A 15979-nucleotide genomic window follows, 5' to 3' on the forward strand; every position below is an offset into this window, starting at 1 on the left:
TGCAGTCAAATGGCCGAATGTGAGACACTGTGTGTGTTTTTTGTAGGGTGAGCGACGAGAAAGATGCCCGTGGCTACCTTCAGGCTCTGGCCTCCAAGATGACGGAAGAGTTGGAGTCTCTGCGAAGCTCCAGTCTGGGATCCAGAACTCTGGTAAACAGTTAAAAAAGTTCAAATTAATAGAGGGGAGGTTACATTGTGATCTGAGGATAAAACCGATGATTGATTTGAGGAATCAGTGCCGATATCCAGCCTTACTTCTAATCAGGCTTTCACCTCTGAACTTCGTTAAACAGCTGATCTGCTATTATGCTCCATTTTTTAGTTCATAGGGATATATAGGGCATCTGTGATGATAGAGTGAGACTTCTAATTTTGTCAGTGAGTGGAAAGCTCTCTCTAACTCCTTTGAGCCGTAGCACAGTAACATTAGATTTGCTTTAAATAGCAAATCTAATGAAAATTGATTGAAGGGAAGTGACATGTTGTAGGTGATGGAGGTCACATTTGATTTAATATCCTTTTCTAAGGAGGTTAAGGATAGACTGTAGGACATTGGCATGAGTGCCTCCCCATCTTGTTATTGCCATAGTGGGATCTGCTGATGAGAACTATTGATTTGCAGCCCTGAAGGTTTGGGGTGAAGCCATCGTCCAAAGATGTGGTTAACGTCGCTTATTCTCAAATTGAACTAATTGGCTTAATAACAGGGTTGCTACAGGATATGGTATAAATAGAGTTTGGCAATTGGTGTATGCTGTATGCAAAGTATGCCATAAAATTCCTGTGTTTGGGTCATAGAGCTAAAAAAAAAAAAAATCACAGATTGAATTAATTAAAATGCCATGTTGTGATTTTTCTGATTTTAAATATAATTTCTGTAAAAACAAAATTGACTTTTCTTGTTCACATATGACAACATTACTTCATACCCGCTCAAATGTCTCTTAAGGAATGTAATTAATAGGCTGTTCAGTTTTATATATTATATTATATTATATATATAAAATACACTACCATTCAAAAGAGTGTGGTCAGTATTTTTTTTTTTTTTTTTTTTTAAAGAAATTAAATCTTTTATTCAGCATGGATACATTAAATTGATGTAAAAAGTGACAGTAAAGACATTTACTAAAGACACTGTTCTTTTGAATTTTCTATTCATCAAAGAATCCTGAAAAAAATTAACATTGATAATAATAAGAAATGTTTCTTGAGCACAAAATCGTCATATTAGAATGATTTCTGGAGGATTATTTGACACTGAAGACTGGAGTAATGATGCTGAAAATTCAGCTTTGCAACACAGGAATAAATACATTTTTAAAATATATTAAAAAAGACAAGAACATTTTAAATTGGACAACAAATTTTACAATATTACTGTATTTTTTTTTTTTATCAAATAAATTCAGCTTTGGTGAGCATAAGAGACTGAATTTACTGACCCCAAACTTATGAATGTATGTATGAATGTATACAGTTAAATATGTCAATATTATATTAAAAATACATATTTATTATAAAATTTTATATATAGATTTGTTGAGAATGTATTATATTTTTTTGTGTAAACTTTAATTGCTAAATCAGCAAGGCCCTGGAGTAAGCATCCCAACCCAGAGGTCAATGGTGGCACCTCGGGTCACCAAGCGGGTGAGTTTATCCATCAAACCTCCAATCAGTGTGGAGCAGCTCCAAAAAGAAGGCGGAGCACAAGATTGTTATCTTGGCTATTGGCCAATCAATCTGTCATTCATCTGTCTGCTTACTTAATTTGCAAAACTATCAGGGTTGTGATTAGCAAATGTATTTACAGCTGAAATTTCAGAGGGCAGATGAATGGAAATGCTGCATCAGCTCTCCTCATTACCGATCATAATTCACAAAACATGGAAAACATTTCGGATAAGCTTGCCTCCATTGTTCTCATGAGGTCAAGTATGTATACCCTTAACCTTCCGCTTGCACGCTATTGTATGACATCAAATCAGTTGCGCTGAGAAGTCACTAATTTGATATTTGAACAAAAGTGTGAGTGCCACAGCATTATGCCTAATCGTGAGCGTTTTTGAGAGCTGCACTGGAAAATACCAGCAGCTCTAATGTAAAGCTGATGAGTTCGGCCAGGAACACTCCCATGAATGCCCTTCACTGCCTCACTTCCCATCAGCTGTGGGAGCTCGCACATGAGCCGCAGTCACTTCATCTGTTTAATCAATGAAATGGATGTAATCCTCTTCTTTCATGGCAAATATTCAGCTGTCGTGCAGGCGTTCACTGTCTCTTTTTTGTAAATGACTGTCTAGTCACTACATAGGTCATGTAGACAAATGTTGTCTTGTAGCAACACGTGTAAATTGTGGAGCCTTGGTGACAGCTGAGATCAATAGCTATTAAACTGTTGGAGATCTAAGATAAGCCCTCGTGAGCCATCAGATTTATGGAAAATGCATCTTAAGGGATTTCATTCGTGTGCTAGAGAGGATTTACGGTATCTATGTCATGTGATGTAGTCTGTTGGGCATGCATTTTTTCCATGCACGCTGCTTTCATTGTACTATTGTAGGAAAAGCATCTTGTTTTTTGATTGTGGTTTGTGATATTGAATAACTACTTCATTGCACTGCTTCTTGACACTGTAGAAACAATATTTTATGGTCCCTAGCTGTTATAGACAACCCACGAAAGTTCCTAAACAAACACAATATGATCTGTCTGTAAGTAATAACTGCTTGAAATTAAAAACCCAGCAACCAATGAACCAAATGATGTTTTAAAGGCGACAACATCATGATTCAGTGTACACATGGTCCTTTTTCTGGTTTCTTTTCAAAACTTGCATCTCCATTCCTTGTCAGGATCCTTTGTGGAAGGTGCGCCGCAGTCAAAAGTTGGACATGTCTGCCCGTTTGGAGCTGCAGTCGGCCTTGGAAGCTGAAATCCGTGCCAAGCAACTGGTTCAGGATGAGCTGCGCAAGGTTAAAGCTGCCAACATCTCTTTCGAGAGGTCAGTCTTTGATTCTGCTATAATAAGCCTTTTCGTTTATTTAGATATACATACATAAAAAAACACGCTTGTTGTGTGTGTTGCATGGTATTGGTTCAGTCTTATGTGCATTATACAAATGAGTGCATGTTATTAGTAAAAATTATCTAGTTCAGGGATTGGCAACCTTTTTGCCATTTAAGTGTCATTTTCAAGTTTCCTAGTTAATCACTGCCACCCTGCTTGTATAAATACGCACAAACATATTTCAAATATTAATAATGACTAATATAGAAACAGTGCGGAACCATAAATAATTCTGAAGCAATTTAGCATTTTTTTTTTTTTTATACTTTTTATAATTTTGTCAACATCCTTTAGTTTGTTGGCTTGGAGGTTTAAATTAGACTTTGAAGAACATATTTCCAATGGGCCAATTTACACCTGGTCATTCATGCGTTTTTGCTGATCGGATAGATATCCGTTTTGTTAAAACTGTTCCATTTACATTTGGCAACATAACATACATGCCATAGTTTGCTGACCCCTTATGTAGCTTTTTGTGATAGCCTTACTTTTTTGACTCCCTCACCTACACACCTACAGCAAACTGAAAGACACGGATGCCAAGAACAGAGAGTTGGAGGAACAGCTTGAGAACATGAAGAAAGAGATGGAGGAGAGCCGCTCACGATCAGACAAAGGTGAAAATGCTGATACACATGTTATTACTTCACCCTTAATAGACTTGAGTGTCCTTGAACCATGAGCATATTATGTCACCTTTTGAAGGAACATCTAAAAGGAACCTTTCATAAATGCTGCTGCTGATTGTTAAATTAATGGGTTCTTCTATTGTTTGAAATTAACAATTACTCTTAACAATGGATTCTTTTATTATTTGAAACTAGAAATTACTCTTAACAAAATGTTTTTTTTAACTGTAGGCCTGAAACTTCCGGACTTCCAGGACTCCATCTTTGAGTACTTCAATACCTCTCCCCTTGCCCATGACCTGACGTTCAGAGTGAGTGTTTCTGAAAGTATCTGGCCATCTGCTACTGCGTTACATGCTGTAACAAGCTTCCCATTGTTCATTTCATCAACCTAATGACCTCCGGCCTCAGAACATCAGAGACCTAATAGATTGTTTATCAAACGATGAGATGACGTCCATAGTAGCCAGACAGAAACACTGGAGTATACATGTTTATGAATGTCTAGCAAATGGATACTGATTTTGACATCCCCGATTCACTCAGTTGCCTCGTGAAATGCGTAAGACTGTAGGTTCCCATACCTTGTCACCTTTAGGCAAAATTTGCCATTCTGACAACGGAAATTTGTCATTTGTCATTCGCAGTAATGCATTACGATATTGTGTTACTCCCCAAAAAGTAACTAATTCCATTACTTAGTTACTTTTTAGGAAATGTAATGCATTTTGTTACTTATGCATTACTACTTCTCACCTGGCTGGAGTTACTTGTTTGTTTTTTAATACCCCCATCCCCCCCTCAAAAAAAATAAAGTTATGTTTTTGGCAATTGTAAAGGCCCTTTCACACCTAAAGTGAAATGAGTAAGTCCCAGGCTGAAGGAAATCCAAATTCACGCCTGTACAGTAGAGGGCACAGCTCAAACAAACCTTTCAGCTGTGCTGCCAATCTGGATCACAGAAGACGTAGAAGAAAGTTAGGTTTAACACTCTTACTTCAAAAAAAAAGAAAGAAAGAAAGAAACACAAATGTGATGTTCTAAAGTCATTTTTGCTTATTGGTATGATTGAATTGGATCATCGAAGGCCAGTGGGAAAGACGTTGGTTAAAGTGAGATTAGTACATGATATATTTTTATTATTGCAGGTTTGCGTAATATTCTGAGTTTGCATTTCACTGTTTTTATTCCTTTTGAGGAAAACTGTTTTTGTGAAAGTGAGATGAATAAAATGCAACTACAATAAACCATCATGTTTACAGAAGGCCTCTGTGCCTTACTCCCAATTTCTCTCTACATGGGGACAGGAAAGTTACTCAGATTTTGGTGTAAATTTAAAAGTAATGTGTTACTTTATTAGTTACTTAAAGTAATCTGATTGCAAAGCTTGCATTACTTGTAATGCGTAACCCTCAGCTCTTCATGATTTTTTTGTTTGCAAAATGATTGTAGTCAGAGCCGATAGCCTCATGGGCAGCATTTCGACATAAGCACAACTGTGCCGATTCCTGGCTCAAGGTCCTTTGCCAATCTCGTTCCCCTCTCCTGATTGTCTTCAGAAAAGTTTTGATGGCATTTCCTTTTCATCCTACCTCTGTATAATGCCTAAAAAGTGGTGTTTATTAGCACAGGACTGCTTGATGTACAGTGGGAAACCAGTGTAGCCGCTGTATTTCTACTTTGGGCCAGATGTCCCATCATGCTTTGATTGCCTAAGTAGAGACAAAGGCAGCTGAGAGTTTTGCAAGACTGATGCCTATCTTTCAGTTAAACAAAACTGCTTCCATATTGAGGATCTGAGAGGAGCCCTATTGTGTCACTTTAAAGTAGGGACCAGGTCTACCGATGTAGCCAAGCTACACTTTTAACACTCATTGGATTGTAGGGAAAAGGCCTAAAGTGACAGTAAGTTCATAAAGACAAAAGCTGTTACTTGTCATCTTATTTTTGTCCCCCTCAAAAAAAGGACTCTGTCTCCTCCTCATCCGCATCTTCTCTGCTTGCATTTTGGGATGAAGTAAGTTTGTTAAACAAAGCTCCTCCCTCTGTGACCTTTAACCTCGGCAGGAGTGATCTGTCAGCAGACAAAGTATCTCAAAAGTTTGCATTATGGTCAAGAAGTTCATACTGTAGTTCCTCTTTTGCTTTGTCAAAATAAAACGGCACTTACTATACTTGCATTAACAATGCCTGACTCCCCATTAAAGGCTAGAAATTGACTATACAACTTACATTTAGCCTAACCAGCATGCCCTTCGTCCATTTTGTCTGCTGACTGCATTCCTCTGCCGAATTGCAATCAGACCCTAGATCCAATTCAGCCTAATTGTAGGTGCTAAAGGTTAGAGACTCACAATTAGTATTAACCACCTCCCCATTGCCTTCTAACCTCTTAAACGGCTAATGTGAATAACGTCACTCTTCATTTGTCAAGTCTGCAAATGCACTAAGCCGTTAGTTAACTCTTGGAGCCTGCTAGGACAATAAACATCTATAATTTAGAATGACTAAGGCTACCAGCCGTAAAATGAATCAGATGAAATAAAATGATGAACGATGATTAAGTTGTGAGGATGCTTCACAATTATTCATAACTTACCAATATAGGAGGTGATGGTGAGTATGTGCCTTGTAAGCTAATTGAATATGACAGTAATTCTCTGAGGAAAAAGTGTGATGTCATTTAATTGTTTTTTAATTACCCGCCATTCTTTTTGCATCCTAAAATTCTGCATCACCCTTGACACTGTTGTCTATTTAAATGTTGCATAGATTAGACCATATCAGTATCTTTTGTTTTACAGTGCTTGGTAAGTATTGTTTTTGTGTCATTTTGGGGTTTAATTACAGATAATGTCAGTCAAGGATTGTGCTTTAGTGTTTACTAATGGATCTTAAGTTGAATTATAGTATTGGCGTTTATTGAATTATATTGGCGTTTATTAGTGGTGTTTGCTAAGCCTTATTGCTGATTGCTTACACATGAGATGAAAGACTTAAACAAACCAAAAGCATTATATATATTTATATAATGTATACATTTGAAAGTTTGGGTTCAGTAAGATTTTTCAGTAAAATAGTAATACTTTTATTCAGCCAGTCCGATTTTTTTCACTAAAAGATTTCACAAAAATATTAACAGAACAACTGTTTTCAAACTGTAAATTGTAATAATTGTAATTTTTTATCAAATAAATGGAGCCATGGTGAGCATAAAATACTTTTTGAAAAACATTAACTTGTATATCTAAAATTAATGTAATATTCTATTAATAGGTAAACCTTTTGCTCATGATTTTTATGAGTAAGCACATGACTGCTGTGTGATTATTAGTTATGACATAATACATTTCACAAATGTCATCAGTCACGTTGTGATGATGTTTGCGTGACTTAAATGTGTTAATGTAGCTTTTTGAGGAAATTAAAGGATGTTTTTAAAGCTTTTGACCTCATCTACTGACCATAAAGAAGCCAATAAAAATAACCCCCACCAAATGATTCATACACATTTTGAGCGGTTTCCCAAATGTGGTCTTTTCCCTCAGACAAGCTCCATCTGTGATGTGGACGCCACACCCCAGAAGACTGACATTCCCTCTTCCTCCCCATCAGTGGCTTCAGAACAGGATGTGAGTGTCCACCTAACACTTCCTATTACATACTGCCGCTGTCAGACTTCCTGTCTGATACATTGGTCATTGATTGAGTCATTTCCTGAATAGTAATGGATAGGACGAAACTTGAAAAAAAAAAAAAAAATGCTGTATGCTTTTATGTGACAAAATAATTTAGAATTATTATTTGTGGAATTGTTGTAATCCTTTAGGAACCAGTCAAGCCTCAAGCGACCACCCCTGCTGCACCTTCTCCAATGTATCAGCCCACTCTCTGTGCGCCAAAGGTAAAACAGCCATAGGTTGTGTCTGACTCATCATTAGCCTGTTCCTTTAAGTCTTTATGTTTGTCAGTATATTCCTATTGGCTTCTCAGCCTTCAGCATATGTTCATTGCTCTGACTGTTAATATTTGTTTGTGTCAACAGCCTAAAGCTCATCAGCTGAGCATCAAGACCTTCTCCAGCCCGACCCAGTGCACTCACTGTACCTCACTGATGGTGGGCCAGATCCGACAAGGCTACGCCTGCGAGGGTGAGCTAAGTTTTAGTGATAAAAAAAGATCAGAGACACTGTCTTTAAAATGGTGGCGTTGGGAGTTGATAAGGAGTTTTTGAACTAAAATGAAATATTTATATGCAAGTTTCACTTGTCAGTGTAAGAAAGTGATGTGAATGTTTAGTAATTCTCTCTTCCTCACTGCATCTCTTTTAGTATGCTCTTTCATCTGCCACGTGTCTTGTAAAGACAACGCGCCCCAGGTTTGCCCTATTCCTCCAGAGCAGGCCAAGAGGCCTCTGGGTATTGATGTGCAAAGGGGCATTGGCACAGCCTACAAAGGCTTTGTCAGGGTGAGAATGACAATGTAGTAACATTTCTGGTCACTTATTATTGACTTTACCTGAACAATTGCACTGAACTCATATTTCATACTATGCCATCCGGTAACTTAAATTGCCTTGTGCGTTTACTGCTCTTTCAGATCCCGAAGCCCACTGGAGTGAAGAAGGGATGGCAGAGGGCTTATGCTGTAGTGTGTGACTGTAAACTCTTCCTCTATGAGGTGCCAGAAGGGAAGTCCACTCAGCCTGTTGTGATGGCCAGTCAGGTCCTCGATTTGAGGTTAGGATTAGTCACATTCTTAAATGGCTTGTACTCAACACACAGTCAATGAATAATGTAGTGGTCTGCTACACTACCATTCAAAAGACTACCATTCAAGTCTTATGATCACCAAGGCTGCATTTATTTGATCGAAACTAGAGTAAAATCAATAATATTGTTTAATATTATTGCCATTTAAAATAACTGTTTTCTATTTTAATATATTTTAAAATGTAATTTATTCCTGTGATGGTGAAGCTGAATTTTCAGAAGCTCAGAAGTCACATTATCCTGAGGAAATATTTTTTGCGATACTTTTTTTCCCTCTCCAGGATTATTTGATGAATAGAAAGTTCAAAAGAACAGCATTTATTTGAAATGGAGATCTTTTGTAACATTATAAATGCCTTAATGTCACTTTTGATCAATTTAAGACATTAAAAACAGTAAAAAAAACAAAAAAAACATACTGACCCCAAACTTTTTAACAGTAGTGTAAGTAAAGAATACTTTGTCATTATCACAAAATTAGCCCAGACATGATGACTTGGAAATAGCAAGTAGTATTTTTCATTTGTGTGACATTTTCGTTCTTTTCCTCACAGAGACGAGGAGTTCTCTGTAAGCTCTGTTTTGGCATCTGATGTCATCCATGCTAGTCGTAAAGACATTCCCTGCATATTCCGGGTACGCTCTGAAATGTTTCCTGTTCTTTAAATACTCCATTGCTATGTTTGCCTAATCATACATCACGATAATTGTCAATATTTGCCCTGAACTGTGCAGGTATCATCTTCCACTCTGAACTCCCCGATCCGACCGGTGCCTCTGCTGGTGTTAGCTGAGAGTGAGGCAGAGAAGAGGAAGTGGGTGGGCATCCTAGAGGGCCTGCAGAACATCCTGGCCAAGAACCGCCTGAAGAACCGCGTGGTGCATGTCCTGCACGAGGCCTACGACAGCAGCCTGCCTGCCATCAAAACTACACTCTCTGCCGCCATCGTAGGCGAGTACAGTATTTGGGAGGCGGGGATGTTAACCTCTGTGATTGTTACTTATTAGTTAGTCAAACAAATCAATACAATGTACCACTTTCACACATTTTCTAAGAGAGGAATGAGCATTTCTGAATACTTGATCATTTTCACATATTTGAATTTGTAAATGTGAGACTGTTTATAATCAGTGTATTCCACTGAAATGCCGTTTTTTTGTCCATTATTATCCCTATTTAGCTCAGTGATTTTAATCAGCACTTTTTTTGTGAAGTTAACATGAAATGCCTTTCAGAAGTTGTTCCTGTGACATGCTAGAATTTGACAGCATTTCTAATTGTTGCATAACTATGGCACATTACTAATTAATTGAGACTACATGGGATATTTGTACTTTAACATGAATTTGTCATACCAAAGGACCATTTAAAATAAACTAGAACAGGCAAAAAGAGAAAAGCTGCTCTTTTAAATGTAAACTTTTAAATTCATCATTGAATTCTCTTTTAAATGTAAACTTTTAAATACAAATTCATCTCCGGTTGTGCAAATAAGCATAGAGTTTCATTAATGAATTTAGTTTTTTTTATTTTCATTTGTTTTTCTTTTCCTCTGAAAATATAGATATGTCTGCCATTTAAATTTGTCCATTTGGACATGTTTTCTTGTAATAGTATTAATATTTTAATAGTAATATCTAGCATTAATATTTTCAGTAATTAAAAATGGCAATTCATAGCCAGAGACCGTTTTACCTGGGAGTAGCTTTATAAACTTGAGGAATGGACTTTTAATAGAGGGACAGATATCTCACAGGTTTCATATCTTCATTTGTGTTTTGAATAAGAACAAAAGTCTTATGGGTTTAGATCAGCATAAGGATGAGTAAATGACAACAGAATTTTCAATTTTGGGTGAAGAAACCCTTCTCAAATCTTATCTGTCCTGCTATTGTCTCTACAGATCGAGAACGAATTATTTTGGGGACAGAAGATGGCCTGTTTGTAGTCGAGCTCACCAGAGATAGTATGAGTATTCTGTATTACACAGATTTAGTTCTTATCTTAATTCTTTGCCATTGTTTTCACTTTAACTAATTTCCCATTATCCTTTTTCAGTCATTGTTCGTGCTGCCGACTGTAAAAGAGTCTGCCAGATTGAGCTCATCCCCAAAGAGAAGATGGTGGCCCTGCTTTCTGGCCGTAATCGGCACGTCCATTTATACGCTTGGGCGGCACTAGAGGGTGCAGAGGGTGGTTTCGATACCAAGCTGACCGACACGAAAGGCTGCCAGGCGATGACTATAGGTACCCTACGCCCCGGTGGGCCAGCGTGTCTCCTAGCAGGAGTGAAGCGCCAGGTCATCTGCTATGAAATCACACGTGCAAAGCCCCATCACCGCAAGCTGTGGGAGGTGCAGGCGCCCGGTATCGCCCAGTGGCTGGGGATTATTCGTGATCGTCTGTGCGTGGGTTACCCATCAGGCTTTGCTCTGCTGGCCATGCAGGGGGAGTCGTCACCGGTGAGTCTGGTCGGCCCGGCAGATCCCTCGCTAGCCTTTTTGGCCCAGCAGCCCCTGGACGCTCTGCACGCCATGGAGGTGGGGGCAAATGAACTGCTGCTGTGCTTTAGTCAGCTGGGAGTGTACGTGGATGCGACAGGACGACGCTCTCGAACACAGGAGCTGATGTGGCCTTCCACACCACTTGCCTGCAGTAAGTGTTTTTAAAGAGCTTGTGTGGGAAGGAAGAAATAATTGTTGAAAGTTTCTAAGCAACAGTGTTTGTTTTCATGTTTTCAGCCCTCCTGAAATTCCAGTGTTTTTCATGTGTAGACTTGGAGGAAGGGAGGAGTAGGAAAGAACAGAGGAGAGACAGCAAAGCAGGGAGGAGGTAGAAAAGACAAAGAAGAATGTGTGGCTTAAAAGAGAAATAAATGAACAACCAGGAGCTGGTTTCATTATAAAAAAATAAAATATAAAAAAATCTCATAGTTCTCAAATAGTTTAATTTTTTAATAATAAGCTTATGAGTTAAATGACCGGTAGCAATCAAATGATTTTTGTCTATACCAGTTTCATGTTATGACCAATAATTGAGAGATATTAAAATTCGATATTAAAAAAGTAAATAAAAAAGCACTATAACTAAAATCAATCATTTTGAATAAACAAGTACATTTAGCCATCACTACATTATGTACAGTATGAAAATTCAAAAGTAGGCAAACGCTGACAATTCTCATTAAGTGAATTAGTGCAAAGAAGAAAGTTCTTCTCGAGAACCTTGATATCATGCCGTAAAGTAAGAGGCGGCCATTGGAAAGCTGTGGCCAACTCCATTCAGGGATGTGAGTGGGGGGAAAATGGGCAGCAGTAAACGGAAAGAAGCAGAATGGTCAAGGGAGCAGATAAGGGCAATGTTGTTGTATGTACCTAGTATTATACAGTGTTGCAACGCTTAGTATATAAAAATCCAATCAATCCATTAAAGTATGAGGTAATCCGGTTAACGGTTTACAATAAGGTTCATTAGTTAACATTATTTAACTACCTTATTTAACATGAACTAAGAATGAACAATACTTCTTCAGAATTTATTAATCTTAGTTAATATTAATTTCAACATTTACTAATGTTATTAAAATCAAAGGTTGTATTTGTTAACTTTAGTTAATGCACCGTGAACTAACATGCAAAAAATGAACAGCTGTATTTTTATTAACTAACATTAACAAAGATTAATAAATACTGTAACAAAAGTGTTGCTCATTGTTAGTTCATGTTAGTTAATACATTAACTAATGAACCTTATTGTAAAGTGTTACTGGTTATCCTTAAGTTATTTACAATTATTTTTTTCTTAGGAATGATAAGTTATAAAGATCAAATCATTAATAAATCTTTTAGACACTACTTGCCCTTCCACTTTTTTCTGAAGTCAGACAATAAGAAGAAAATGGTACTTGAGAATACTTAAGATTATTTTGAGAATCAGGCCCCAGATGTTTCAGCCAGTATAGTGAGCCACAGAACTTTCCGGCCAATGACCCAGTTTCACTGCATGTCAGGCAGTCCTTTGAGAATGGCATCATGAATGATTTGCCTAGGCATTCTTCTGACCATGTGCATGAGATCTCAGACCCATATTCATTATTTTCAGGCTCAAACTCGAACTACCTGACGGTGTACAGCGATTATGGTGTAGATGTGTTTGACGTCCACACCACAGAATGGGTCCAGACCATCTCATTAAGAAGGGTGAGTGGAGTATCCTAATTTTACGGTTTGTGAAAGCAGTGTTTAATATAATTAATATTTATGAGATAAACTGATCTGACTTTAAAATGTATGTCTAGATTCGGCCCCTGAATGTGGAGGGCAGTCTGAACCTGTTGGGCTCTGAGCAGCCCCACCTCATCTACTTCAGCAACAACTCCTCAGGTCTGATGTCAACACATCTCCCACACACTGAACCTTGCGTCTGCTTCACTGCTGAGGCCGAATTTCTTTCCCTGCTTAATGTAGCAAGAGTCTCTGATCACAATAGTCCACCTGTGAAGATATGAGTCTTCCACAGTGATGTCAATCACTCCCACCTACACAGACACAGACACACGCGTATATAAATACTAGCAAGCCCACACATGCTTAGAGCTCAGTAGTGGTGGAGATTTTGATTCATCTCAGTAACTTGAGTCTTTTGAATCAGTTCACTAGAATGATTTGTTCACTGTTTCGTTCAGTGGCCCTTTCTGCCGATTGAGTTGAACATTATGAATCATTGAATGAGTATTATGAGTCACTGAATTATTCACTCAACTGATTTGTTAAAAACATTAATCTATTAAGAGACTTTTTAAAAGGGGTTTTAAACATCATAAGATGTCTTTAATTAGATGTCAGTGCTGTTCTGAGTCTAATTCAGACTTGAAGCTTAGTAAGGGGACTTATTTGTTCAGTACAGTTAACCACTGAAATATTTCTTCACATCACATCCCTCTTGAATGCTCTTGGCTCTTTCAATAGTCATACTTTGAAATCTCTTCTTTGCAAAGCACACGTTTTCCTGCCTTCAATGAAAAAGATTTGATTTTGTTCACTTACAAATTTGTTCAAAAACACTGAATGAGTGAGTGTATAAAAGTAAAGAGAATGATGTTCATTTACAAGATTTGTTTAAGAACACTGATTGTGAGTCACTACATTAAAGTGAAAGAAAACTGTTTGTTCACTTACAAGATTTGTTCAAAAACACGGATTATGAGTCACTACATAGAAGTGAATGGGAACGATTTGTTCATTTACAAGATTTGTTCAAAAACTGATTTGTAAGAAACACTGATCCATAAGAGCAGCCCAGGTAATAAAATATACGGCTCCACCCTTTGTGGTGGCTTTACGATTCACTCCCTACCAACTCTGGCAGATTGCCCTCTTGATAAAGACGCTTTTGTTTGGTAAACTAAAATGACCTCATTTGTCACACCTCCTCTAGGCTCACTGCCAACAAGTTTCACAGTGCGTTGAGAAACAGTGGCTCGGAGCTCAGAAACCCAGGACTGCTATATTTTAGCAACCATAACCATTTTTTTTAAACCTCATTCACACTGTTTCCACAGATGGCTGTGACCTAGCCATCCCCGAGACCTCAGACAGCAGCAAGAAGCTGATGGTGAGGACACGCAGCAAGAGGAAGTTCCTTTTTAAAGTTCCTGAGGAGGAGCGGCTGCAACAGAGGAGGTACGGTGGCTTCAGGTGTACATTTCTCACACTGCCGCACTCCTGCATTTCTCCTAATCCATGTGACGTTGTTTTCCTTTCGTTATATAGAGAGATGCTGAGGGATCCTGAAATGAGATCCAAGCTGATCTCAAACCCCACCAACTTCAACCATGTTGCTCACATGGGCCCAGGCGACGGCATGCAGGTCCTCATGGATCTGCCTCTGGTAATAAACATACCTGGTGCTAAAAGCTTAGGGAATTGCTCGGAAATACACAGATGCCATTGTCAAATCTGCATGGGGCGACCCATCAGCTGAAGAGTTTTTGAAATCTTCATCCTGCAAATACCAGAGTCAACAATGTGCCCTTGAGTTTCTATAAGGCAGTGTCTTTCTAAACTCTGCTGCCTGAGGTTCCTCCCCACTCTTCAGGTGTTTCACTAATCTAATTCAGGTCATGGAGCCACTGCTAATGAGCCAGTTACTTGAATCAGTTGTGTTAGCTAGAGGATTCAAAATGTGCAGCGCTATGGGGTCCCCGGGAGTAAAATTAAGAAACACTGTTCTAATTAGGGCAGGAGGAATCTGAGAACCACCTTTTATTTAGACCATTTTCATTTTTATTCATACCATGGAACAGAACATAATTTTTTTATTTTTTTTATTTTATTTTTTACTATTCAGTCGCAATAACACCGCTAATTAATCTACAGCACGCCACAAAACTTACAGCACAGCCAATGCAGTCTGATTACTGATTCTGAACAAATTATTCTTACGAGTCGTTCTTGTTAGTGAATCAAAAACATGCAGTGTGTCCAGAATAGTCCAAACAATTCCCGAGCAAATGACTCTAAATCAGACAGTTTTTTTTAGTGAAACACGCTTGTTACATTGAGACATGAATCAGTCTACTTACTAACTGGTTGAGTTACAGTATGTAGATAAAGATATACATAATGTTGTACTTTGTAGTTAAAATTGAATGTATCATTTATTGAATTTAGTGTGTATATGTATAGATTTAACATTATTTAGTTATTGTATTATTAATTAAGGCCAATCAGTAGACCGCAATCATGCCACCTCTGAAATACTTATATTCAAAATAGCCGCGCTTCCATTAAAGATTGGCGCAAAACTTTTGCGATTTTATTTATTTATTTTTTTCTAAATATCGATAAAAAACTATTGCAAAATTTTGTTATGCGACTAAAACGTCATTTTTTCCTCTCGCGATAAGTCATTCCAAAAATCATGGCAACGGACGTAGGTAAGTTTATATATATATATATATATATATATATATATATATATATATATATATCAATCACAGCCACGTACCGCACTAGACATTATTATTATTAATTGAAGGAAACGTAGGCGTGTTATCCAAGCATTAATGGCAAGGAAAGACCCTTATACTGTGTCTGTGAGCGGCACATATGAAGTGTTTCTGGGTTTTTCTCACTCATTTCTGCTCCAAGGTCTTGATTGTGGCATTTCTTTGAGGTTTAGAATCCAGTATTTCTGTCATTCTTTTGTCTTTTATGAATTCAATAAAGAACTCCGTCTCGTATTCTGTCCAAACACACCGCGCCTTCTAAGTCAGGTGACTGTAAATGTGCAAAAACTGTTTCCATTGCAGTTTTGCGAAATATTTCTTTTTCGAATTGCCTGAAAAACCACCTCGTGCGAGCGTAAAAACTTTTTTGCGATAAATGGGAGTTTTTGCAAAATTGACGTGTTTCCATTGAGCGAATTTTCAATTCGCAATTTCTCAATTTGCGCAATTTGAAGGGTAATGGAAACGCGGCTAATGATCTCAGCTTACGGTT

The 15979-nt window shown here is 37.8% G+C and overlaps 1 protein-coding gene across 5 annotated transcripts in view; it reads left to right on the plus strand.

Moving 5' to 3' along the window:
• Nucleotides 1-15979, plus strand: part of cdc42bpb (CDC42 binding protein kinase beta (DMPK-like)) — a 68901-nt gene that overhangs the window by 49736 nt on the left and 3186 nt on the right. For 3 of the 5 annotated variants that reach the window (XM_079889462.1, XM_079889463.1, XM_079889464.1), the window contains exons 17-33: nucleotides 47-152; nucleotides 2861-3009; nucleotides 3595-3692; nucleotides 3936-4015; nucleotides 7253-7336; nucleotides 7534-7608; nucleotides 7750-7855; nucleotides 8036-8172; nucleotides 8304-8443; nucleotides 9031-9112; nucleotides 9212-9428; nucleotides 10381-10443; nucleotides 10536-11132; nucleotides 12579-12676; nucleotides 12775-12859; nucleotides 14038-14158; nucleotides 14249-14366. In XM_079889462.1, coding sequence (XP_079745588.1) covers nucleotides 47-152; nucleotides 2861-3009; nucleotides 3595-3692; nucleotides 3936-4015; nucleotides 7253-7336; nucleotides 7534-7608; nucleotides 7750-7855; nucleotides 8036-8172; nucleotides 8304-8443; nucleotides 9031-9112; nucleotides 9212-9428; nucleotides 10381-10443; nucleotides 10536-11132; nucleotides 12579-12676; nucleotides 12775-12859; nucleotides 14038-14158; nucleotides 14249-14366 — 2356 coding nt within the window. Of the gene's footprint in view, nucleotides 1-46; nucleotides 153-2860; nucleotides 3010-3594; nucleotides 3693-3935; nucleotides 4016-5670; nucleotides 5722-7252; nucleotides 7337-7533; nucleotides 7609-7749; nucleotides 7856-8035; nucleotides 8173-8303; nucleotides 8444-9030; nucleotides 9113-9211; nucleotides 9429-10380; nucleotides 10444-10535; nucleotides 11133-11218; nucleotides 11310-12578; nucleotides 12677-12774; nucleotides 12860-14037; nucleotides 14159-14248; nucleotides 14367-15979 lie in introns of all 5 variants that reach the window. The other 2 variants (XR_013823034.1, XM_079889465.1) reach the window with 2 other exon arrangements.

This window comes from Squalius cephalus, assembly GCF_949319135.1.
Source record: "Squalius cephalus genome assembly, chromosome: 12".
Taxonomy (NCBI): Eukaryota; Metazoa; Chordata; class Actinopteri; order Cypriniformes; family Leuciscidae; genus Squalius; species Squalius cephalus.